Below are 27,373 nucleotides of genomic sequence, written 5' to 3' on the forward strand. Positions count from 1 at the left end.
CATCTGAAGATATAATGACCCCTTTGGATGCTGCCAATTTGGATGCTGATTTACGTACGTTGGCTGTGTTACAGTAGACCATCTGCTGACAGTATTGGCCATGATACTTGAACTTGTGCTGTGGGTGAGTACAGTATGTCATTTTACATACATTGTGATGAATTGGGAGACAAGCAACATCAAGATCAGAGGCTCCTGTCTGTGCCTCAGTGGAAATGAATCGAAAAAAGCTCTCAAGCTAAAAAAAAAAAAACAGAAAAAAGAGCTTCTTGAGGATATGTTGAATATTTTAACTTGCAGGACGTTCTGCTGTCTGAGAGCCAGGGATGATGACGACACATTCGCGGCTAACTGACTGAGATGAGGAGCTCATCTAAGCAGGACAGTTACTGTAGCTACAACTCAGCTAATTAATAAATAACCACACCATAACCCTCGATCAGTGCACCTCTAATGTGTGGCCAGTTCTCACTCGCGTTTCTGGTACGTCTGTACTGTTCTCTGCTTGGCCTCGTGAAGAGGATGTGCCTGCGTGTGAGTGTGTGTGTGTGGTGGGGGGGTCTTGCTATTGCACTCCGTCTAGTGGCGTGCCGTGGGGGCGGAGTCTCCGCGTGTAGCCATCACAGACGTCTGCAGTGCAAATTTGTCTCCTACGCCGCCATGTCCCCCCCCCCGCTCCGCCCCTCCCCTCGGTGGCGTAAATTATGTAAGCGCACGGCAGGCGTGCACGGTGAGGCGTACGGCGGCGCTCCGCTAAGCATGCCCCGCCTCCTCTCCGCCAGACAGGGTTTGACCCAGGGTTGCCCAGAGTGGAGCCGTGAGGCGAGGTGCGCAGGTTCGGCCCGAGCGCCGACGGTTTCCTTCCTGACAGGCCCGAGGGGATCGCCGTCTGGTTCTTTTTTCGCATGCCGCGAGCGAATGTGTGTTGATTGAAGTACAGAGGATCAGAGAGTCGCCTCCTAAACGCACTCCTGGGCTCCTGCTCCACGCCTCGCTGCGCCTCCTAATCCGCTGTGAGCCCGGCGTAGCCGAGTGAACCGTGAGTCCTTGTAAACCCTCGTGGAGTGAGAGTAGTCCTCCGAGGTCGTGGTAGCGGGCAGCTTGTGAAATTCACTCCCCTAGTATAAAGCCATACATCCCTGGCCCTGTTGTGATTGTATAGTTGAATTGTGGACTTTTTGTATTCTATATTGTCTGTTTTTTTATACTGGAAACCACTTTGGTGCAACTTGGGTTGATTTTAAATGTGCTATATAAAGGTGACCTTGACTTTGACCTAAAGGAGGTACTCTGAGAGGGATATTTCTCTTGGCATAGTTGTTAGCACATCCGACTTGCGAGCGCAAGGTTGCAGGTTCGAGTCCCGCCCCGGACAATCTCTTAACGTGGGTCAAACGGACCAGAAACACAACGCAGACGAGAGTACTACCGCCACACCGGCATAAGATGGCGCTGTCCGTCGCTTGGTCGCCTGTGTTGCGTGCAGCCAGGCGGGGGATTCTCGGCCGGCTCTGGCTCGGTGTTCGGCCTCCATCTCCTCTGGTGGAAGAATCACACAGCGCCGCTCAGGGAGGATTATCGGTGGTCTCCAGAACACGGACACACACACACCGCCATAATCACCCTTACTCAGACTCGTAGCCTCCAAACATAAACACGGGGCGTCAGTCGTGGAATAAACATTACCACAGTCCTATAAACATTACCACAGTCCTATAAACATTACCACAGTGTGAACACAATCCGCAACACTCTACGTGACGTACCGCGAGATGCCATTTCCCTCTTCCGCCGTTTGATTGTGGCTTTTTGTTTTGTCTTTGGCAGCAAATGCATTGGAGCTGCTAATTTGAGCACGTGTGAAGAGCAAGGCTGTCTGTCTACCACAGCTTCTCTAGAGCTCAGATGGAGATTCACACTGTGCACAGACCGACAACAAGGCAGGGCGTCAAAAAACTCAGAATCCCCCCCCCCTCCTCCTCCCCAGCCGTCTGTGGGAGTAGGTTCAGGACTGAAATATCCCAGTGTGAGACTCGGTGGGAGAGAACGGCGGCGTCCCTGCGCTCGCCCCCCCCCCCTACCGCCCTCCCGCCGCTAGCTCGTTGCTCGTGGCCCCGGCGTGGGGAGCGTGTCCTTTCTGCCGGGCGGAAATCGATAGGCGCCCGTCATGCCGCGACGCGTTGGTCTGGCTCCTGAGGGGTAATTAAAGGGCCCGGCTCTTTGCGCACGGCAGCGATGACTAACGGCGCAAAAGGAAGGCCTCGCTCTTACGTAGATCAATAGTTGTTATTTATGTATTATGTATATTTATGTCTTGCTTCTCGGAGGCAGATCAGGTTTCCTTTGCGCTTGTAGGTCAGTGTGTCAGTGTGTCGCAGACCTGGCGCTGAGGGTTGCTGACAGCCTCCCAGCCAGAAAAACACACAGGCAGAACTCCCCCTACCTCAGAAGCAGAGCGTGTGATGGCATGATGGTAGAAGAGGCACACAGAAAAACACACACACACACACACATCAACACATGCACATGCACACACACACACACACACACACACAGACACACACACACACACAGTCAACATTTGCACACACATACTGTAGGACACATGATATAAACAAACACACACACATCAACGCATGCACACACACACACACACCACACACGCATCAACACACACACAAACACACACACACACATACAGTACACACACACACACATACAGTACACACACACATACTGTACAGTACACACACAGAAACACAGACACCATTTGCACACACATACTGTAGAACACATGATATAAACACACACACACGCATCAACACATGCACAAACACACACACACACACACACATACAGTACACACACAACACACACAACACACGCGCACACACACACTACCCATCATTAGCCCCTGCTCTAGGGCCACGGCTGGGGAGTAACCATCTGTTTAAAGGCTGAAAGTTCACACGTTCCACAGAGAAGGCAGGCCGTTGCCCGGTGGCACAGGAAGTGTGAAGTAACTCACGGAACACGTTCTCACCACGTTAGACTGTGACATCACTCTGAATATCCCCTCAGAGTAGCATGGCGGCCAGTCACTGAAGGAGAAACTAAGTCAGTCAACATCAGGAAGCGAACACACGATGAGCAACAAACACACAGACGGTAGTGCAGGAAAGACAACATGCTGACACACTCCAAAACAGCACCGGCTTCTTAGTTTACTCTTTCATCTGGCAGTTACTGTATTATTTAGTGAAAGTGTAGCATTGGTTACAAAAGAGAGAGACAGAGAGAGAGAGATAGAAGGAGAGATACAGTACTGACAGAGAGATACAGTACTAACAGAGAGATAGAGAAGGAGAGATACAGTACTGACACAGAGAGAGAGAGAGAGAGAGATGAGGTATATGCTAAAGGCCCTTGGCAGTGTTAAATAAAGACCTGGGAGGTTAGGAAACATCAAATCAATGCATTGTAATGTGAACTGACTGCTGACTTTGATCATCTGCCTCGGGAGTGCTTTAAGCACTGAGTGCTGTCACACTGGCTGGGCTAACCAAATATGGCATGGGCTGAAGAGAGGGGGAGAGAGAAACAGAGAGAGAGAGAGAGAGAGGTAGAAGACCTGTCCACTTCATCCTATCCCTCACCACAAAGTAATGACTACATCAGTGGTGCTCTCCTGAACTAACCTGCTGTTAGTTAATTAATTGGTAGGCGAACTCAATAACTCAGACCGTCCGGAAAAGCGCGTCCTGTGTCCGTCTCACATGGAACGTCCATCAGCGGTCACTGGAAGATTACCAACGGAGCCTCAGCCCAGCTGCCGATACCCTCACTCCAGAATGACGGGTCATCTGGACTTAGTGTCACAAGCAGCTGAGGTCCTTGGTAGGAGATCTTAAGCCTCCGCCATAATGGAGCAGGCTGGCTAATCCAGTCCCCAACCCTCCCCTGGTAGAGGAGAGGAGGATGCTCCTCCACCGCGCTCCACCGTCTGACGGTCCTAGAAGATCTCCCTCAGGAGGACTCCATTCCGACACAACCTCTACACAGAGCAGCTGCTGCCCTGAGGGTCGGCACATCTTCACATAGGATTTGGATAAATGATATGTTTAGACTTCTTGCGATGAGATGACCAGACAGAGAGAGAGAGAGAGAGAGAGGGGAGTGGGGGGAGGGAGAGAGAGAGAGATGAAGAGAGAGAGAGAGTGAGAAAGGGAGGGAGAGAGCGAGAGAAAGAGAGAGAAAGAGAGAGAGGGAGGGAGGGAGAGATAGAGAGAGGGAGGGAGGGAGAGAGGGAGAGAAAGAGAGAGGGAGGGAGAGAGAGAGGGAGGGGGAGGGGAGATTAGTCAGGGAAATGTAGAATGAGAAAAACAGCAGTTACCGCCAGCACCACAGACAGACAGACAGACAGGAAGGAAGGAAGGAAGGAAGGCAGGCAGGCAGGCAGGCAGCAGAGGAGAGCAGGTAGAGATGGAGGGAGGGGTAGAGAGCCTGTCTGGAGTCAGACTGAGCCCCGGACCTGCCCATCCGCTTACAACCGAGCAGGCGACCCAGAGGTACAGCAGTGTGCCGGGCTGCTAGGTGAACCTCCTAACAAGCTGACTGTTCAAAGGCTTTTCCGTGCTCCAGAGAACATGAAAGGCATGTTTAAAAATGTAAAAGCCCGATCTGTTCCAGTGCTATGGAGCGACAGAGGGAAGCTGCTTCTTCACGTCGCCATAATTCCCCAGTCGCTTGCTTTGTAAATTAATTAAGATGTTTATGACAGCTGCTTGCACCTAATGGAATGTGTATAGGCTTTGCCATGAATTATTGCTGCTTGTCATGGCTACTACTCTCTTATATATATATATATATATATATATATATATATATATATATATATATATATATATGTTTCCAGATTACTGAAAGGCTGCATTTTGATATGGATTGCTATTGATTGTGTCAGGATGAGGACTTGGTTGCAGCAGGCAGACGCATGCAGGTAGACTATCTCACACACATACACGCTCAGACACACACACACCCCTACAGCATGCCTGAACTGCACACACGCACGCATACATACATACATACATGCACGCACACACACATACACACACACACACTCACTAATGCCTTCACCATGCTAAAGGGGGCCTAGGGTTAAATTTAGGCCATGGCAATAGCATTAGCCACATCTTCAAAGCTATATAGGGGGGGGGGGGGGGGGTGATAGACACCATTCCGAAGGTTGAAAAGTTGAACAGCTGTCAAGCAAGCCTGTCTGACCACCGTCAAACACTGAACCAATCAGAACTGTGATGGATGCTTGCTGGCGTGTGTAGGGTGTTAATGCCCTCTGGTTCCCTCCTGCCTATCCTGCAATGCCCTGCCCCTCCCCCCCCTCCCCAGCCCTGGCTGTGTGCTATACAGTAGGTCCCCTTGTCCCTTACCTGTCCTAGCCCTGGCTGGGTGCTATACGTCCCCTTGTCCTAACCTGTCCTAGCCCTGTCCTAGCCCTGGCTGTGTGCTATACGTCCCCTTGTGCTAACCTGTCCTAGCCCTGGCTGGGTGCTATACGTCCCCTTGTCCTAACCTGTCCTAGCCCTGTCCTAGCCCTGGCTGTATGCTATACGTCCCCTTCTCCTAACCGTCCTAGCCCTGGCTGTGTGCTACGTATACGTCCCCTTGTCCTAACCTGTCCTAGCCCTGTCCTAGCCCTGGCTGTATGCTATACGTCCCCTTGTCCTTACCTGTCCTAGCCCTGTCCTAGCCCTGGCTGTATGCTATACGTCCCCTTGTCCTAACCTGTCCTAGCCCTGTCCTAGCCCTGGCTGTGTGCTATACGTACCCTTGTGCTAAGCTGTCCTAGCCCTGTCCTAGCCCTGGCTGTATGCTATACGCCCCCTTGTCCTAACCTGTCCTAGCCCTGTCCTAGCTCTGGCTGTGTGCTATATGTCCCCTTGTGCTAAGCTGTCCTAGCCCTGGCTGTGTGCTACTGTAATGATAATAGCAACATTTATTTTGTTTAGCACTTTTATGCACAAATTGCAGCTCAAAGTGCTTAAACATTTCCGCATACAGCATAAAAAACAATAATAAGAAAAACAGTGATCAATAAAGCAAGATAGTAATAATATAAACATAACATTTGAGGGGCATTGGACAAAGTTACAAACCATGGATAAAATAATTCAAGTAATAAATAATAAAATGAATACAAGGATAAAAGGACACAAGGATAAGAGGAGTGCTGCTCCAGTAATTGTAAGCTAGGTTAAAAAGGTCTGTTTTTAATTGCTGCTCAAAAACGTCCACTGTGGCTCTCTAATACTCTCTGGTATGGTGGTTCATAGTTTAAGTGCATAGTAAATAAAAGCGGCTTCCCCTATTTTATTTTGGGGGAGATTTGGGATGTTTAAAAGATCTGCTGTGGAGGACCTACAGTAAGAGTTTATGATTGGACTGTACTGTACACCCTCCTGTCCTCCAATACCCTATCCTAGCCCTGGCCGTGTGCTACACCCCCCTGTCCTATCCTGCCCTAGCTCTGGCCCTTTGATACACCCCCCTGTCCTATCCTGTCCTATCCTGCCCTAGTTCTGGCCCTTTGATACACCCCCCTGTCCTATCCTGTCCTATCCTGTCCTATCCTGCCCTAGCTCTGGCCGTGTGCTACACCCCCCTGTCCTATCCTGTCCTATCCTGCCCTAGCTCTGGCCGTGTGCTACACCCCCCTGTCCTATCCTGTCCTATCCTGTCCTAGCCCTGGCCGTGTGCTACGTCCGATCCTCTGTTTTTCCTAGCCTGCGGAGGAAGCCGGCCTGTTTGTATACCAGGATTGTCATTTTACCCAATAAAGCAGCAGCCCTTCCTCTTACCTTGTCCAGTTGTTAGCGGGGGACAATAGGCTGAACTGTGACTGACCCCCTTCAGACCGCCACTGTTCCCTTCCTCGTCTCCAGAGTGGGCTGTTTCATGTGGAGAGCATAAACAAACCAATTACTCTTAACTACCAGGATGAATGAACCAAATGATTAGGTTGTATTAACGTCTCTCTTATACAAGCATTGTACAAACAACCATAGTACTTTCATATTGCAAAGTGCAATGACAGGATAATGAGCCCTTTATACAAAGTATTTAGGCATAGACTAGACAGGACTGTTTGTGTCATCTGTTATGTTTTGTTCAACTGAATGGTGTTGGTGTGAACTGTGTTGTATCAGACCTTCTATGTCTGTGGGCTGGATACAGTGGATGAGGGTTACAACTGAAAACCTGACCTGATGAAGATGCGTTGGGTTCAAAACATAATTTAACTACAGCTGGGGTGCGGGTTTTTGTCTAAAAACTATGAGGGTTAAGACAGAACCACAATTAACCACCGTGGTTGTAGACTAACTACCACCCACTGTACCATTCCAACTAACGCCTGACAAGTCCCACTGGACACTTCCGAGTGGAGAGGAGAGGGGATAGGGTTCCTCTGGCAGTCAGATAAAACCTCCATGCCGGAAAAAGTGTCTCAGAGGCTGAGGTGGAAACCCTGCGGGCTCCGGTTACACCGGCTAAGTCGACAGCAGAGATGAATAACTAAACACACGGCCCCATTCTGCTGATTACGCCACGCGACGGAGCCCCCCCCCCCCCCCCCCCCCCTCGCGACGACAGCCCCGGCCGCGTCCGACATTCCCCCGCCTCCGCCCGACGAGGCCGCGGGCCTCCCGAGACGCGGCGCCCTCAAGCGGCGCCGCCGGAGCGGACGGGCGAAATACGTCCTCGGCCTTCCGTCGAGCTCACGGACAGCTTGCTTCTCCTCACGTGTGTAAAAGTCCTCTCTGTTGCGTTGGCTTTGAAAGACAGAGTGTGTGTGTGTGTGTGTGCGTGTGTGGGGGGGGTCTCTAATCTGTGTTGTATCACAATCCAGCTCCCTGGCTGTCCCCGGGTCACGCGTGTGTGTGGATAATTACACGGTGTTTGTGCTCTGAGCGCGGCCCGGTGGCCGGGAGACGGAAGAGCGGCTCCTCTGATCAACTCCCCGCTAATGCGAGCGCCTTTGATCTGAGCTGCGCCTCACACAGGGCCTCGCACAATACGCAGGTTTTAATTAGGAAACGCATGAAAAATAGATGGCGTTCCAAGTGCCGGCCACGACTGCGACGGTTTGCCGTGTAGCGGAGGCCGGGAGCTAGCTTAGCGTACCTCTCTCTCTCTCTCTCTCTCTCTCTCTCTCTCGCTCTCTGTCCCTCGTTTTCCTCACAAACCTTCAAACCGTCTCTCTCTCTCGACCTCCACGGCTGGAAGTGCCCGATATTAATTAGAGGATTGACAGACGTGTAATTGATCTACGAGTACGTTTCATTACATGGGAGGCTTCGGAGAGAGGGGTGGTTTGCCTCGGCGGCGAGCGTCTCGACCGGGTCTAATGAGGCTGCAGCTTCCTCTCGTCTCGGAGATTACGGCCAGGTTCCTATCAGCAGCCGGGACGCCCTGATCCAGAGCCTCCTCTGTGTGACCTCCTCACGGACTCCTGTCCGCTAGACACACGTCTCCAATATCCTATCAGTCAGCATTAACACTGGACAAGATGGATACAAGGAAAGGAATTTGAATACCGTCTTTGGTAACACTTTATAATAAGGGTTAATAAATTGCTTACTAATGTGTAATAATTAATGAATAATGCTTTATAAATGATGTGTTAAGTATTTACTAATACTTAATAAATGCTTTACAGTGCGCACTTATTATAAAGTGTTAAAGTGTATAAAGTGTCCTGAAGTGCCCCCGAGAGAGAATGCATTAGTCAAAGCAGGGCTTTGAACTTGAGAGCCCTGTAGTTTTACTCCTAGAGGCCAGCTGTCCTGTGAGCCCCTCAGATTAAAACAGCTCTGCTAACACTCTGACAGGCCATCAGGGCACAAGCCACTTGTATCGGTGTCTTCTCCTAAACCGCATGAGCACTACAGTAGCTCGTTCAGAGGAAGGACATCGTGGGGGCAGACACGGTACTGAGATGAAAAAAAAAGGAAGCTAGGAGCGCTGAGAGAACGTCTTTGTGAGATCCGTATCAGAGTCTCTACACAGGTCTTTACCGCTCCGCCTACCAGCTTCTCGGCAGTAGCCGCATGCCTCGGAGGCCATGTGAAGCTCCTGCAGCTCGCTGCTGCTTCTGTGGTTTCCTGTAAGAGCCTGCCTCTCTCTCTCTCTCTCTCTCTCTCTCTCTCTCTCTCTCTCTCGCTCGCTCACAAACCCTCTACGCTGCACACACACAACAACACACCGTGGCGAGAAGCGCGGAGATTTGCCGTAACAAAAATACGGCCTGCGATAATCTTACATGTGGCTTTCTGGAAGCAGGTCTATGGAAATATAGCCGCATGGGGGACAAAAATAAGAATAAATACACACAGAGGCTGCATAGTTTGTTTGATATACAGCACTCACCGCGATCTGAATCTGAAAAAGTGTTATGCAAGTGTTATGCACTCCGAAATCTAAATAGCGAAAGTGTGTGTTTCATACAAGGCCGTGTTACTCGGTATGAACACGCCCAGGGGCCGGGCGTGGGGTGGTCTTCTGGAAGAGGCCGGTCTTTATTTATGGTGAGGGCCGGGAGGAAATTGGGTTTCATGTGCGGTCGAGGCTGGGTGACGGGGAGATCACCGCGGGCTGAGAACCGCTTGCTCCCCTCGTGACCCCCCCTTCGCCTCGCTTTGACCAGCGCTGCGGGGCCTTACGGTAGCTGCTGCCCCCCCACCCCCCCTCCTGTGCCGCTCAGAGGAGAATTCCAGCGCGGCCGGGATCACGGGGAGCAGCTAGGGAGGAGCTGAGACACGGCTCCTGTGGGCTTTTGGCTTTTCTCATCTGCGCTACACAGTCCAGCCCCCAACAGAACGGACTCCCGCACGAGCGCTTAGCCCCATGTGTTTTTCTGAACGACGAGGGGGAAGTCGGACATTTTTAATCGTCTCCCAGCCTCCCTCGCCTGCTCTCCTAGCATAAGCCCCCGGACCAAGCCTGGCTCTGCCCCGGGCCTGCCGTGTGTTTAAGCACTCGGCTGAACGAACCCTCCTGGCTGCGTCTCGCCAGTAACAGTGGCGCCTATCGCCGCGTTCCCTCCGGTACAATTAAAATTCCGTCGCAGTGTTCAGTCTGCCTCCCAGCCGTGCCGGCTGTTCGGCGTGGCCCTCAGGGGCCCGCTCCGCTCCTCTGCTACCATGTATAATTCACGAGCTACCAAACAGCGCCAAGCTCTCACCTAGACACCGCCAGCCAGGCCCGGCCCGGCACAATGCATCATGGGAGAGGGGTGCTGCAGCTTGGGAACCCATGTAGTGAGAGAGAGAGAGGGAGAGAGAGAGAGAGAGGGAGAGAGAGGGAGAGAGACAAAGAAAGAGAGGGAGAGGGATAGAGAGAGAGAGAGAAAGAGAAGGAGACTGAGGGAGGGGGAGAGAGAACGAGAGGGAGAGAGAGAGAAAGAGAGGGACAGAGTGAGAGAGAGGGTAAGAGGGAGAGCGAAAGAGAGGGAGAGAGAGAAAGCAGGAGAGAGAGAGGGACGTACGAGTGTGAGACAAGGTTTTCCTGGTCAACAAGGGCTGTCACGATCAGTGTGTCCCTGTGATAACTCTGTCAGTGTGTCCCTGTGATAACTCTATCAGTGTGTCCCTGTGATAACTCTATCAGTGTGTCCCTGTGATAACTATCAGTGTGTCCCTGTGATAACTCTATCAGTGTGTCCCTGTGATAACTCTATCAGTGTGTCCCTGTGATAACTCTATCAGTGTGTCCCTGTGATAACTCGATCAGTGTGTCCCTGTGATAACTCGATCAGTGTGTCCCTGTGATAACTATCAGTGTGTCCCTGTGATAACTCTATCAGTGTGTCCCTGTGATAACTCTATCAGTGTGTCCCTGTGATATCTCTATCAGTGTGTCCCTGTGATAACTCTATCAGTGTGTCCCTGTGATAACTCTATCCAGGGCGGCGTGCTTACCCCTGTAATCATATCACGTGTCATTTTCACTTGCGCTTTTCGTTTTTTTTCTTGCTGCTCTCTCCTCTCCTCTCCTGAAAGACGATTGGGATGTCCTCTAAAACTAATTTGGATGTAAATCTTCTATTTGCAGATAATTCCATAGTGATGCATTGAATGAACCTGTGGAGCCTCTGAGTGGTTGCTTTTAGTTAAAACCAATTAGAAATGACCAGAAATAACAGTGCCTGGAGACAGAGAAGTCATTTTTCACTTCAGCCTCCCCAGAGAGTTGGCCTCCCCATGGATTAAGTGTTTTAGTATATTAGGGGGGCAGCTGATTAGAATCATTATGCTTTTTAATCATTACATTCTTGCATTTCTACTTTATGCTTGTATAATAAGGCTAAGTGTGTCACAGCAGAAGGGGAGGATTGTTGAAATGACTTTGTGTATGGAACTCGGCCTTCCCGAAGCCTGCCAAAGTTAGGACACCCTTATTCGTTTTTTGCGGGGTTTTGTACATCGGTATTACGGCCCTATGGTGAAGCTCATTGTCAGTGCGGCCCACGCGCATGCGTCTGCTGAACGCAACGCGTTTCCTGCCTCTCCCTGCTCACCCCCTGCTGCGCCCGGTCACATCCAGGGCTTCTTGCGATACTTTCCATGCCGCAAACGTCGTGGTCGCTAGGATTGAGGGAGACTGCGGCTACCGTGACCATCGTCGGAGCGCTTCCTGCCTACAGCCTTGGCCACACCTTCCCGTTCACCCCCCCCACCCACCAGTGCGGCGTCTCCTGTAGCGGTTTGGGGGTGGGGGGTAGTTGGGGCGGGGAGGAGTGTGGCTCGCCGTGTCCTTGTGTGCGCCCGGCGTGGAGGGTCGGCGGGGGGGGGGGGGGGGGTGTCCAGGAGGAGGAGGAAGCAGACCCCCCCCCCCCTGTCTCCCCAGACTGAACGGTGAATGAGGATAAGTGAGGAGCGCCAGTCAATGAATCAAGCGGCCGGACGGGGACGGGGACGGGGGTGGCGGCGGACCCGCGGGAGCGGCCGCGCATTAGGAGCCTCCTCGTCTGTGTGTTTCTGGCACAGGTTAAATGGATCGCTCCCATTAGCGCGCTGAGAGGACAGCTCCATTATATGAAGGAGACTGTAACTTTGAATGTCACGGCGCCGCAGCCCCCCGAGCAGGGCCCCCCTCTCCCCCCCCCCTTCTCTCTCTCCCAGGGATGGGACCGGTGACAATAACCATCCATGATAATCATTCCCTGTCAGGCTCTGAGGAGGCCGGAATTATGACGCACAGCCCGCCGCGCGCCTCAGACTTCATTACGCCGCTGTCACTCTTGAGGGCGGCGGTGGGGCCCCGGCAGAGTGGCGGGTGGGCAGGCAGGCGGCGGCATCCGCTGTTTGGCGACCCCCTCCCGCCAATCCCCAACCCCCTCCTCCTCCAGCCCCCACCCTGTCTAAGTGGCGTGTTTACTAGATGTGCGCCCCCCTGCAGATAGACGCGACGGAGGTTAACCGCCCGCCGCCAGAACGCCGCCTCCCTCTCCTCCTCTGCCGGCATAAAACCCTACGGAGAAGAGACAGGCAGGGAGGGATATGCGCGCTGCGTGCGTGTGTGTGTGTGTGTTCACCTGGGTGGGCTAGGGGCTGAGTGATCACAGACTGAACGTATGACAGTTGTCCCACCTTCCATTGTGACAAATAATATTCTTACCGCCAGTATTTGGTTTGTTTTGGGTGAGAAGGAAAGGAGAATGAGAGAGAGAGAGGGAGGGAGAGAGAGAGGGAGAGAGAGGGAGAGAGAGAGAGGAAGTCAAACAAGGCATTAACAAATACAACAATTTCAACAATAAATATCAAACAAAAATAAAATATTTGCTAGTAGTCATATTACGGACGTTGCCCGTGATCCCATTTTGTATAATATCTGCACAAGCTACACATCGATATAGTGTAAAATTAAAGCAGTGTTTCGTCCATTATGTTATTTGCAGATGATGTCCTTCTAACTGCCGTCTGCTTGTGCGAAAAAGCTCGCCAGTCAAGGACAGACTCGCCTTCAGACTGACCTCTGAACCTGCCGTCCAGCGGACTAGACATGGCCTGGCAGGCGTCGCCAATGTCAGCGCCCTCGGCTAAGCCCCTCCCGCCCACCACCTGACTCACCCATTGGCTCCCCTGTCCCTTCCCCTTGTCACCTCCAATCAGAGGGCTCTGAATGACACATAGAGGAGGAAGTGGGCTATCTCTCCACCCCTTCCTCCCCTGCCTAGCAACAGGAGTGAACCTGTGACTCTGTGTTGACAGTAGTGACTGTCTCCTCACTATGTCCAGTGCAGAGATAAGATTTTATATCTTCAAGTGACATTGATTGAAGAGCTGTTTGTGGTTTTGGAGACACAGAGCAGACAGGCCTGAGCCAACAGGTTTGAGACTGAGGCAAACAGACAACATCCAGCAGGCAGGATGAAGAACCAGGGTTGGTAGGGAACACATCTGGTGAGGCCTGCGTGAGCATTTCATTCTGGTCCATGTACAGCTGGTCTGTGTACAGTTGGTCCATGTACAGTTGGTCCGTGTACAGTTGGTTTGTGTACAGTTGGTCCATGTACACTTGGTCCATGTACACTTGATTTGTGTACAGTTGGTTTGTGTACAGTTGGTCTGTGTACAGTTGGTCCGTGTACAGTTGGTTTGTGTACAGTTGGTCTGTGTACAGTTGGTCCGTGTACAGTTGGTTTGTGTACAGTTGGTTTGTGTAGAGTTGGTCTGTGTACAGTTGGTCCGTGTACAGTTGGTTTGTGTACAGTTGGTCTGTGTACAGTTGGTCCATGTACAGTTGGTCTGTGTACAGTTGGTCCGTGTACAGTTGGTCCGTGTACAGTTGGTTTGTGTACAGTTGGTCCGTGTACAGTTGGTCTGTGTACAGTGTATCAGTATGTCTGGCACTGACGGTAAATCAACACTGTCGATGTCATCGCGGCCTTTATGGTCCACGTTGGGAAGACACAAACGCACACACACACACACACACACACACACACACACACACACCATACTGTACATTTGGGCATGCTCAGCGTGGGATTCAAACCCAGGTCTCCAGCGGGACTAACACTGTTTTAACCAGCTACGCAGATGAAAAGCTACAGTAGCTATTTATACTGGGGGAGTGAGTTCAACCAACAACTCGCTACCTACTCAAGGAGTACTCAGTTACACACACACACACACACACACACACACACACACAGACACACGCATGCACACACACACGTACACAGACACACACACACACACTAACACACGTACACAGACATCTCGTACTGCTTTCACTTCCGTTCTTATAAACAGACATCTATGGTTTCAGGTACAAAGTGTGTGTGCTTCTGGTTGAAGTATTGCCTTTCTAAGAGGAAACAGAGGTTTGGGTATAACGGTCTGTTTAACTCCTCAGTTTTATCTGCTCAGCAAACTGTGCTCTTACTGTTTGTGAAAAATTTAAAAGGAATCAATCATTTCCAGGAATGTCTGTACTTCCCATGTTTGAAATGGTTAAGTGTCTATGGTGAGAAAGCTCTGGTGTAAGTACAGTAACGCGTCAGTATTCACATCTATCTAACAGTAACCAGACTGTGATTTAGCCTCCATGCAGTGTCTGCTTTATGTGCCTGTAATGGTGTTTGTAAGATCTGACTATAAGCCAGGAAAAAGCTCCTCGTTTGCCCCCCCAGACTCCCTGCTTCAGTTTCCACAGAGAGGTGCCTTACACAGCGTAGCGATCCGCTGGCCCGTCCAAACACAGAGCTAGTTAACTCCCAGCCCGTCCATTAGACCCACCCACCCCCTCAGTACCTCAGAGAGGCCACGGCCCCCCGCTGGACCGGCGGTCCGACCGTCACTGCTCCGCTGTTTGACTGAGGTTTGGAATAAAAAGCAGTGTGTGCCGAGTGTGTTTTTGTTGTAGTCGTCCAGAGGGCTTCTGGCTGCGAGAGCAGTGGAACAACGCTAGAGCGAGATCAGACCCTGGGTGATTGTTCTCCTCCCTCCGCTGAGCTGATGCCAGATGTGTGTGTGTGTGTGTGTGTGTGTTTGTATCGACGGGCTGAGGGCCCGGTTTGTTTTCTCCCCTCGTTGCGTTTCACTCACCCCCCCACCAGGCGCTTTTTTCTCTGACTGAGAATTATTGAATCGTGTCAGCACGCCTTCCCCCGGGTTTCAAACGCACACCGTAGAAAAACATTGTTATCGCTTCTGCATGCGGAGGGGGATCTATGAGCGTGCTCTGGCCGCGCAACGCATCAGCATCCGGAGGAGGAGTAGAAGGAGCTACCGGGGAGCAGGGCTCGCCGTGTACACAGGGCGGGGCTCCCGGGGCGCTAAAACAGCTGCACAGACGGGAGAGGCAGCCGGAGTCAGAGACAAGAGTCAGAGACGGAGACAGTCAGAGACAGAGTCAGAGACAGAGACAGTCAGAGACAGAGACAGTCAGAGACAAGAGTCAGAGACGGAGACAGTCAGAGACAGAGTCAGAGACAGAGACAGTCAGAGACAGAGACAGTCAGAGACAAGAGTCAGAGACAGAGACAGTCAGAGACAGAGACAGTCAGAGACAGACAGAGAGAGTCAGAGACAGAGTCAGAGACAGAAACAGAGTCAGAGACAGAGACAGAGACAGAGACAGAGACAAAATCAGAGATAGAAACAGAGACAGTCAGAGTCAGAGACAGTGAAAGGCAGTCAGAGTCAGAGACAGTCAGAGGTAGAGACAGAGACAGTCAGAGTCAGTCAGAAACAGAGTCAGAGTCAGAGACAGTCAGAGACAGAGTCAGAGACAGTCAGAAACAGTCAGAGTCAGAGACAGTCAGAGACAGTCAGAGACAGAGTCAGAGACAGTCAGAAACAGAGTCAGAGACAGTCAGAGACAGTCAGAGACAGTCAGAAACAGAGTCAGAGACAGTCAGAGACAGAGTCAGAGACAGTCAGACAGTCAGAGAGAGTCGGAGTTGGAATCGGAGTCATAGTCAGAGTCAGTGATAAACCAGAGCTCATCAGGTGACACTCGGAGGGGAGGGGGGAGGCTGGGTGAGGATTTGCCGTCCCTACCCGCCACGCTCGCCACCCTGGGCCCAAGCGTGACTCACAGTGAGGTTAGGCCCGTGAGTCATGTGACTACTTCCTAGGCCCTGTGAAGTCATACGTCAGTGTATTACAGTAGCTACAGTAGCTATATGTGTTTCAGACGTTGTTTGTATTTGGGTGGATATGTGGTGCTACAGATGAGCTTTAAGGCTCCACTCACAGCCTTCAGGACCTTACTGACAGAAGCCCCAGGGTCTTCCTCCTCCTCCTCCTCCTCCTCATCAGCTCATGGGAGCACAGCCCAGGGAAAAGAGGGGTTAAAGCCCCCTGCAAACCGCAGCCGAAACGATGGCGCAAGACCGCGCATGGTCCGTGTGTGTGTGTGTTGTGTTAGCCCCGCACATAGGACGCGACGCACTTTAGTGCACACAAAAAATCTAGATGGCAGTCTGGTATAAGACAGAACCTGCTGGTGACCGCTGTTATGGACTGCTGTTTCTACTACCTCCATGCAGTTAATTCATTCTGGTATATGAATGATGAATGAAGCCTGTAAGATGATCTATTGATGAAGATGAAGCTATTTTTCAAGTTAGGGTTAACTAGACTTGTCAACTAGACTTGTCACCAGTCATCACTAGGGAACTAGCTAATGTTAGGTGAACTAGCTAATGTTAGTACTCACTTACTTTACCTGATAATCCCACGACTTCACCAATCGCACACCAGCAGCTGTCTCTTCTCACATTGTCCTTATAATATTTAGACTGGGGATCATAGATCATTGGGTATGTCTGCACTTCAGCAATTCATTTATCTTCCATTTTAACGCTAGTAGCTATACGTTTTGACATTAGAGCTGGGTAGCCTAAAATAACAGTTTAAATAAAAATGGTATTTTAGGCTACCCAAAGCTCTAAAGGCTTCTCGTGAGATTATATTCAAACACAGCGTTGAGTATCTGAATTAAATGTCCTTGTGGATCTGTAGTGCTAGCCTGCACAGTAATACTTCAAGGAACATGATATGCTAGTTCTAGATGTACATTTTAGCAAAACAAACGACACATGGAACATGAGAAGGACATGGAAGAGATGGGAATATCCCAAAATATTTATCTATTTATATTAAATATCTTTCAGTTATTAGCTTACTTTTATATAGATTTAATCGACATGCATTTCAGTGCAGGAAATCCAATGCATTGATCCAAGTTTAGGTTGGATTGCCACGTGTCGGCTGCCACGTTCCATAAAAATAGAGCCGAGTCAAAATTAATCCCGGGGCAACATTGTCGGCTGCCGGCAGAACGATGCCAGTGTGCGTCCCTTCCATAGGGAACAATGGGAGCTATATAATTGGAACGGCGTGGCGCTTTCGGCTGCGGTTTGCGGGGGACTTAACTCAGACGCCTATATATTACCAATGACTCCCATTTTTTCCTGGAATGTTTCTAAATATGTTTTCCTCTTTCTTTGCAGGTATCTCAGTAACAAAGAAGACACACACCTGTGAGTACCAGTATTCTAATCATATCTATGTATTCAAATGTTTTTTGGAATTCTGAGACTCTGTTGACAGTAGTGATTCCCTTCACTATGTCCAGCTATAGTATTTGTGTAGAGATTCAATTGTATCTTCAAGTGACATTGACAGAAGAGCTGTTTGTGGTTTGGGAGACGCATAGCAGACAGGCCTGAGCCAACAGGTTTGAGACTGAGGTCAACATACTGTACAACATCCAGCAGGCAGGATGAAGAACCAGGGTTGGTAGGGCACAGGGGACTTGTATCCATAAACACAGTACTCATCACAGTGATGGTGTCGCTGCACGCTGTTTATATTTCTTTACTCATATGTCCATTCATGCAAAACACAGATAATTGGATTCTGAATTAGACACTACAAACTACCTCAGGGGTACAAAAATAGCATTTTCAAACAGCATCGCAACCCTTTCACTATATAATCAACATAAATAAATAGACAGAACGACCTCCAAGAGCAAGACTGGCTATTTACTCAGCCTTCCTCATGACAAACTTTTCTTTCTTTTTTTAAACATCCTAGTTACAGTATCTTTATTCTGGGGAGAATACTAATAACCCAAGAGAGGAAATAGAGATTTCCGCCCGTGTTCAGAGGACTCGCTGCCTCGCCCCGGCGCTCAGCAGCCCTGTGTGTTTAATCTCTTTGGGTTTTTTTTGCAACACTTGCAACAGAACAACAGGGATGTGGTTGGCTCGTCACCTTTTGAGGCCAGGTTAACCGCGTGCTGCCGACACTCAGAACCTGTCAGACAAACACAGTAAAGAGGCTGGTTGTGACACAGAGTGGCACGCGTGTGAGCTGAGAAAATGCTCTGTAGCCTCTGACTTTAGTAAGTATGGTACAGTATGCTGCTACTGTATGTCCCTCGCACAGAACAGACTTTAACCTTACCTGGAAAATAATGGACTCTTAGAATTGTGCACACAGAGAACACAGTAACATGTGTGAGTGTTTTTGTGTGTGTGCGTGTGTGTGTGTGTGTGTGTGTGCGTGCATGCGTGTGTTTGTGTGTGTTTGTGTGTGTGTGTGTGTGTGCGTGCATGCGTGTGTTCCTGTGTGTTTCTGTGTGTGTGTGTGTGCGTGCATGCGTGCGTGCGTGTTTCTGTGTGTGTGTGCATTCGTGCATGTGTTTCTGTGTGTGTGAGTGTGTGTGTGTGCGTGTGTGCATGTGTTTCTTTGTGTGTGTTTCTGTGCGTGTGTTTCTGTGTGTGTGTGTTTCTGTGTGTGTGTGTGTGTGTGTGTGTGTGTGCGTGCATGTGTTTCTGTGTGTTTCTGTGTGTGTGTGTGCGTGCGTGTGTTTCTGTGTGTTTCTGTGTGTTTCTGTGTGTGTGTGCAGGTGTTTCTGTGTTTGTGTGTGTGTGTGTGTGTGTGTGTGTGTGTGTATGTGTGTGTGTTGGGGGTGGGGCGGCAGGCCAGGGGGCCGTTCTGTCAGAACGTTCCTAGTGTCTGACCCCGGGAGAACGGGGCTTCAGTGTCCTCTTGTTTCTTAACGTCAGACAGCCGTGAGACCCGGTCATCCGCTCCAGACCGCCTCTATGAGGGGAACAGGCTCAGCCTCTCAAAAGAATGTCTCTCAAAAAAAAAGAAGCCTGGTAGGTGATTATGCTAAGCTAAAAAAAAAGGTCCGGTAGGTGATTATGCTAAGCTATTTGCCAGACTTTGACGTGTGTTTGATATCTATCCGTGTTTTTGAAGGTACAGTAGAATGGAGCCCCCTTTGACCCTTTATCTGGCACCCCAGCTCTGTGTTCATTAGCGCAGAGCTAACTACCTCCACACCGCAAGGGGGCTGGAATGAAAGAGCATGTTCCAGGAGGCCGGGGTTCAAAGCCCCGGGCAGAGGATGGGCACCGCTGTCTACTTTCACCTCAGCGTATTCACATCTCATCCGTGTCAGGAATCAAAGTACATCTCTTTAACAAGTAGCTGATTGATGTGCTGCACAGACAGGAAAGGCTATAGTCCCCAAAGTCTAAGGATGTGCACGTGTGTGTGTTTGTGCGTGTGCGTGTGTGTGTGTGTGTGTGTGTGTGTGTGTGTGTGTGTGTGTGCCTGCTCCCAGAGAGGTTCGAGAGCCGTTTAATGGTCAGGGAAGATTCCAAGTGATTGTAGCTGTGCGGCGGGGGATATTATGGGATGGTGATGTAATAATGAGGTTTTTAGCTCCACCCTACATAGTTACACGCTGACTCCAGCTCCATTCCTGGTCCTTCGGCTGGGCTTGGCTGTTCTGGGCTTGGCTGGACTCGACTGGGCTGGGCTGGGCTGGACGGGACTGGGCTGGACGGGATGGGACTGTCTCTCTCTCTGTCTCTCTCTCTCTCACTCTGCCTGAGTGATCAAACCCTGGAAGCTCCCCACCACACCAGTCACCTCATCAATATAAATTACAGGGGCCTGTTCCCTGGCAGACACGCCTCTCCTCTCTCCTCCTCTCCTCTCCTCTCTCATCTGCTCTCTCCTCCTCTCCACTCCCCCTCCTCTCCTCTGTTCCGTTCCTCTCCTCTGTCCTCCTCTCTCCTCCTCCCCCCCCACTCCTCTCCTCTCCTCTGTCCTCCTCTCTCTTCCTCTCCCCCCCTCCCCTCCTCTCCTCTCTCCTCCTCTCCCCTCCTCTCCCCTCCTCTCCTCTCCTCATCCCAGCTAAGCACCCAGCCGTAGGAAGGTGAAGGCTTGTGGGTGATAATGGCTGCTCTGGCTCTCTGTGCTGGAGATCGCCGCGGCCCCCAGCCAGCCTCAGCTGATGGCAGAGTGAGAGGAGAGAGGAGCAGGGAGAGGAGAGGAGAGGAGGAGAGAGGAGAGGAGAGTTAGCGACTCTCCCGTCGCCTCTCTCTGCCGTTAGGTGTGGGCCAACTCCAACGCGCCACCTAACTCCACGACCACAGAGCTGTAACTCAGCACAGAATCAAGTCTGGTTTCCCTTCACATTTAAGCTTGACAGATTTATAGTCTCTGTGTTTATTTAGTGCTACTGCAATGCAGAGTGCCTCATAAAAGTGTCCTGTATGGGTACTTTAGTACTAGCTAGGTTTTCAGTTGAAGACAAACTCATTTTATGTTGGTACTAATACCTGTGCCAGAACACCAAGTAGTAGAAATTGAAAAGGACATTTTTGTGGTGTCTCTCCATTTCTTTGAGTTCTTGTTTTAGAGAACTACAGTACATACCATGTATGGTGTACAGTGTTAGTGTGGAATTAAATATTTGAGACCATTGACCATTGCCAGTTTGCCTCAGTCTGTACAGTTGTGTCCAGCTGGGAGACCAGCTGCTGTGTGGACCTGTTGAGGCGGCCTCTCTCTGTGAGACGGTCTCTCTCTCTGTGACGGTCTCTCTCTCTGTGATGGTGTAGACGAGAGGCTCAGATGCAGCAGCTGATTACGCTGAGTTCACACGTCTCGACTCTAATCTGCCATCAGCAGACTGAAGGGCTCGGATGATGATCTCACAGTCCTGATAGAGAGCGCACACACACGTACACACACACCCACGCACACACACGCGCGCACACGCATACACACACACATATGCATGCCTCAGTTTCATAAAAAAATACATTACTTTTTATGGGCACTTTATTTCCACATTAAAGCCACATCAGGGCTCACCTGAAAAAGAGACGCAGATCTCAGTGTGATTTCCCCTGGTTAAATAAAGGTTAAATAAAGGTTGAATGAATCGAATACCATTAGGAGTGAATGGGCACCAGCTTATGTCAAAAATTGGCAGGAAAAGATGATTGATGATGCTCATAACATAAGCTGGTGCCCGTTCACTACTACCATTGGCTATGGTCAGGGCCGATGTTAGGGCTATGGTCATTGCCTGCTGGAATAGAGCACAGAGGCATGTGTGTGTCCTGTCCTGGCCAGAGGGAGGCAGTAGCACAGATCCAGCTCTGTACGAGAGGAGGAGAGAGAAAAAGAGAGGAGGGAAGGAGGGGAGGAGTGAGGAGGAGAGAGGAGAGGAGGGGAGAGGAGTGGACGAGAGAGGAGGAGGGGAGAGGAGGCAGTACAGCGCTCCTCAGCTTTATTAATAATAATAATAATAACTAGAAAGTAAATTTCCTGGAGAACATGTGAGGTGGGCTAGCTGCTGCAGCTGTATGTAATAGCTACTGCTAGAACTACTACGGACTGGGCAATCTACATGCACCCATCGGTGAAGACTGTGCGTCTCTAGCTCACTCAGGGGCTGAATTGTGGGGTCCATGGCGTGGACAGTGCCGTGGTGACGAGACTCCTCCCCCTCAGGTCAGAGCTGGTCGGGGACAGTGTACCCCTCTCCGGGCCACCTACCCGCCCACACCGGTGAAGACCCTGTGTCTCTAGCCCACTCAGGGGCTGAGTTGTGGGGCCCGTGGTGTGGTGGTGAAACAGCAGGTCGAGCTGCTGACTCCCAATATGGTGGCGCTTCTCGTGAAAATGAAAATAAAAATGCAAAAAACACCCGTAGAAGAAGAGGGTGCAATGAAATATCATCATTAACACTAGAACCACCGCGGCTCACTATATATATATCGGCCAGTAGCCGTTGAACGCATTGTTTTTTTGCGGTAGGCCTATATATACAGTACGGTCTTAGGATTGTACTGTACAACTCAAGGCTTAATGTTGTCCTTTCATACGACTCACACAATGACTATATGGCAATAAAATAACACAACAAAATGTTATTTTCGCAATTTAACAAGAATAGTATAGCCTACACTTCACAAAAGGATGGACGATGAAACGGCTAGTCTACAAGAACAGCATTTTTGCCAAGGATCCAAATAAAACAGAAGCCCACTGTAGGCCTACAGAGGCAGCATAGAACGTAGATACATAATAATTATATAATTAATAATTATCCAAGTTAATATATGAGAACGCATCGCTTTTTACGGTAGGCTAGGCCAATGCGTCTTGTGATCACAGATGCAGCATAGAACTTTGATGTTTAATAATTATCTAATGAAATTAATAATTATCTAATTATCTAGTTGATATAGGCTATGAATAAAACAATAAGCCGTTTATTGGCTATGGGCTACTAGTTGTAGGCTATACACGAGTTGATGCGCTCTGCTCTTACGCGCGGTTGAGGCGGCAGCTCAAATACACTTCGCACATATTCTCTGCACCTTGGCAGTGCAACTTCGTGCACTGGTATACAGTTCTGTTCTTGCTGCAGCTTGTCTTCACCATGCAGGTATTTTTTGGGGAGTGTTCTTCTGTGGACACTGCGAGGGGCCCCGCCACTGGCTGTTTGGACACCATCCACTCGGTGCGCAACTCTTCAGCTAACTGGAGGATAAAGTCGCATCTGGGGAGGCTCTGTAGACTATGCGTCTCTCCACCAATCCCCAGCGAGTCCAAGCTCCCCCAATGAATAATACTTACTTATAATAGCCTACATTGCGCGAAACTGTGCATATAATAGGCTATACATAGTGCGAAACTGCGCATTCCCTATACCCTTTTATTGAACAGCTGGCGGGCGATATAGGTATAAATTAAAAACATACACAATATTTTTTTATTTGAATGATCTTGAATATATTTAACAATAGGGGGTGCAACAGAACACAATTTTTGAAAAAGTCATTGACTTGCGGACTTCAATGTTTTATTAAAATATAGCCTAGTTATCTGCAAATGAAAACCCACAATCATCTTTGGCGGTTGTAGTGTGAGAGCGCCTCATGTCAACAACTTTTTGGTCAACTCACATCACCGTCTTGATGCATAGATGAGAAAGTAAATGCAATGACCAGTACTGTCGGAAATAGCTGGAACGTCATCGTTTATTCGCAAAATCTGTTTCCATTGCAAAAAGTAGCATTTTCCTACTATCGATACGCTGACTTTTCCACCTCCTCTGAGCGTTTTTTTTATTGCTTCACATACAAATAGACATAAAACTAGAAAGGGTCCTCAGAGAGCACAGGCCTCCGCTCATTAATGCATTTTGTTGGTGTAATCGAGTTGAAATGGTTAAACTTACTCCTCAGTACTCGCTTGATTGAAGAGTAAGCTTTTTGGTGGTGTAACTGATTGTGGTGTTTCTGAGAGGTGGTCATGTATGAACACAACTGAACATACTTGTATACTTGTGTAATCAGCAATCCGCTGCAATCAGCCATTATAGACAATACGTTACAAAACTATATACAGAAATTAAGCCCAGTGTCCATGCCTCTGGGAGGGGTAGAGGGGCAGTAGCCCAGTGTCCATGCCTCTGGGAGGGGTAGAGGGGCACTAGCCCAGTGTCCATGCCTCTGGGAGGGGTAGAGGGGCACTAGCCCAGTGTCCATGCCTCTGGGAGGGGTAGAGGGGCACTAAGCATAGCAGAAGAAGTAAAGACTAGAAAGCGTTCTCAGAGCACAGGTTTCCGCGCATGAATGTGTAAGTTGATAAAAATTAATAGATAAGAAAGCAGCACGGTTTGACTATCCCTGTCTTTTTTCATATTATATCAGAGTGCATTTAGTAGAAAATAGTTTGTAGGATGTTCCAATCGCTCTGGTAGTTTTTGTATAATCCTGCTATGTGACGGTTGATACTGTTTTTTTCGTTTGCTTCAACAGTCAAATTAAAAAGAACACATAGTTAGTGAAACCTGACACTCAATGGGCAAAACCTAAGCCCAGATGTGCAGGTAGCTTATGATTTATATGTAGGCTAATACCACAGGATCCAGGCAAGAAAATTTAACTTTTCCTAATACAGTCTTTATCTGATTTGTTTTTCATGAGTCAGATATGATTTTGTTTTACATGCATAGAAACATGAGACAATATCGGGCGTAAACAGCAACAAAAAAAAGTTGATATTAAAAGCCGTACCCAGGAATAGAACCCGGGCCGCCGCATTGCTAGACTGGTACATTACTGCTCGGCCACCGGCGGTATATGAAATCTGTCAGGAGAAGTAAATATAAAGGGAACGAAGCTGGTCCAAGTATGGCAAATGTTGTTTTCTTTTAATTTGTGTATCTGCCCAGTGATTCTGATCCGCACCAAAATTTAATGTGTTCTAACGTGGCCCATGCTGCACCCCTCCACCAAGTTTCATTGAAATCGCTCTGGTAGTTTTTGTATAATCCTGCTATGTGGCCGAACAAATAAACAAACAAAATAACACACACATAGTATTTTTGCTTAGAAAACAAAAATGTTTAATTAAAAATTGTGTATTGGGGGGTTATTTCGCGACATTTGGAAAGTAGGCTAATCAGCCTAACCTGGTACCAGTGAATGCCGCTGAGCTAGGCTAATTGGTCCAGGTCTCGCCACTCCATATTGCACGCACAGAATTGAAAATGCTTCATACTGCTTGTCTAACCCCAGGGAAGATGGAAAACAAGCGTATTTCCCAAAATGTTGGCCATGTCCTTTAAACACAGTCATAGAGACCAACCAGCCTTTCAAGGCGATTGATTAGGATGTCATGGTCGATCGTATCAAACGCTGCACTTAGATCTAAAAGGACAAGAATTGAGTCTTGATTTTGACTTGACTTTTATTTATTTTGATTTTGACTTTGACTATATCAAAGGTTATTCTGCGGTCGCTGATTATTTTAGTAAGAGCAGTTTCAGTGCTGTGGTGTGTCTTAAAGCCTGATTGAAGTTCCTCCAGGATGTTATTTTCTCTGAGAAAGGAGTTTATTTGTACTGAGACTATCTTTTCAAGTATCTTACTAATGAATGGGAGGTTGGATATCAGCCTGTAGTTGTTCAGTGCATTAACATTTAGGTTGGGTAAGGTTTCTTTAGTAGCGGTTTTACAACAGCTGTTTTGAAGGCATCTGGGAAGATGCCTGTTTGAAGAGACATGTTTATGATCTTCAGGACATGACTTGAAACACTGTTGAACATCCGCTTAAAGAATTCTGTAGGTACTCTTATATGTTATCGAAGAACAGTGCGAGTTCTTGACATTTTGGTGCTGAGAGCTGTGGAGGAGGGGGGGCAGTGTTGATTAACTGGTCTATAGTGGAGAATAATACTCTAGAGTTTCCAACATTCTCTGTTATAATGTTGGAAAAGTAATCCTTTCTTGCAAGGTATGTAGCTTTGTTGTAGGCAGTCATTGTTTCTTTGTATATATTACGCGAACTGTAAGCCTAGTTTAAAACCAGCTGCTTTGTCTCCAGAATGCTCCTTAGAGAAACCCATCGTGCTCCACACAGTGTATCTATCTCCATTCTGCAGTCAGTCGACCGGAGCTGATTGAGAAACATGGTCTTGTCCCTACACCTTCATCTGTTCACCCGCTCTCCCCGGAGACACACACACACACACACACACACACTCAGGCTCGCTGGTCCACTCAACCACATGATTCAGACATCAGGACACACTCCTGAACACCTACAGACCTTAATAATAATCATTCATACAGACATAATGCCATGCATTTATCCCTAGCAACATTTTAAATTATATATAATACTACAGCCTTGGCATGCTCCTATCTGAATATTGTACTATATACTCTGTGTAGTCTATTTCAATAGCACTTTCCATATGGTGTCTCACATGACAAGGTTATAGATAGTAAAACATCTTTACCTATAATTGTTTTTGAATCTTTCAGCTCAGAGGGGTTATTGGTACTCTGTGTATTTGCATTTAATCAGATGTAATCATGCCGTACACTGCCAATTTGGGAGAATAATGTGTCCCGGTAGCTGTCTAATTGATGTTGGCAGCAGACGTGGTCCTGCGGAGTGGGCCGAGGAAGAGGAGTGGCTCACTGAGCGGAGTGTAGCGCGGCTCACTGTTCCACATACTGTGTTTGTTTGAAGGTGTTTCATCACGCCGCTGCCTTGATTCAGCTCTGGGGGGATTTGTTAGTTGCACTGATGTGGGAAGAAGTGCATCCAGTACATTGTTTAGCTGGGCCAGATAATGAAGATCAGCCAACCAGAGTCCCCCAGCTACAGAGAGAGAGAGAGAGAGAGAGAGAGAGAGAGAGTCTGGTGAGACACACAAAACACACACACACATGCGCACACACATACACACACACACACACAAACACAGACACACACGTACATACTCTGTAGTTGGATGAATACATCAGAGACACAGGAATAATATAATATGCAAGATACTGTAAGGACGTTGAATGGAAAATATGAATATATTGTACAATAATAAAAATGACTACATTGGCACAGGCATATATATATATATATATATATAATATAATATAATATAATATAATAATAATATAATAATATATAATATAATATATTTTATAATTTTATTTTTTTCTTCTTTTCATTTCTTCAAAGCGATGTTATACGACAGTCTCCCATTTTTTTGACACAGGTCTTTGTGTGTGTGTTGAACTCTGCAAGGTCTTTCTGGCTACAGAGGTTGGGTAGAAATACCTTTTTTTTCTTAAGAAAGGTTCTTTTTTTTAGAATGACTTCTTTGTGATCCCGTTATATCTAATTGCTATATTTTCTTGAGTGTTGTGCTTGTGTTCTGAAGCAGAGTCCCAACCTCACCAAGGCCGACTCTGCTAGTGATTTGATTCTCAGCATGGCGCTGAAGTCTGGAGTTTCTCCCGCTCTCCCTGTGAACAACAGTGAACACTCAAATTGGAACATGGCATCTTTTTTTCTGCGTTTACAATAGATTATGTTTCATCATAGTCTATTTGTTTGTTCAACGAAAATGAATATTTTCTTTTTGGACATGGTGGTTTCATCCATAACAGTCATTTTTTTTGTCTGAAATAGGTCAGTATAATCACAACAGA

At 48.6% G+C, this 27,373-nt stretch overlaps 1 protein-coding gene across 2 annotated transcripts in view; it reads left to right on the forward strand.

Moving 5' to 3' along the window:
- roraa (RAR-related orphan receptor A, paralog a) overlaps positions 1–27,373 on the forward strand; it is a gene marked incomplete at both ends in the record, with an annotated part of 223,240 nt that overhangs the window by 130,007 nt on the left and 65,860 nt on the right. For both annotated transcript variants that reach the window (XM_084453119.1, XM_084453120.1), the window contains one exon: positions 17,546–17,575. In XM_084453119.1, coding sequence (XP_084309245.1) covers positions 17,546–17,575 — 30 coding nt within the window. The remainder of the gene's footprint in view (positions 1–17,545; positions 17,576–27,373) is intronic.

The sequence above is a fragment of the Borostomias antarcticus genome (assembly GCF_949987555.1).
Source record: "Borostomias antarcticus genome assembly, chromosome: 18".
Taxonomy (NCBI): domain Eukaryota; kingdom Metazoa; phylum Chordata; class Actinopteri; order Stomiiformes; family Stomiidae; genus Borostomias; species Borostomias antarcticus.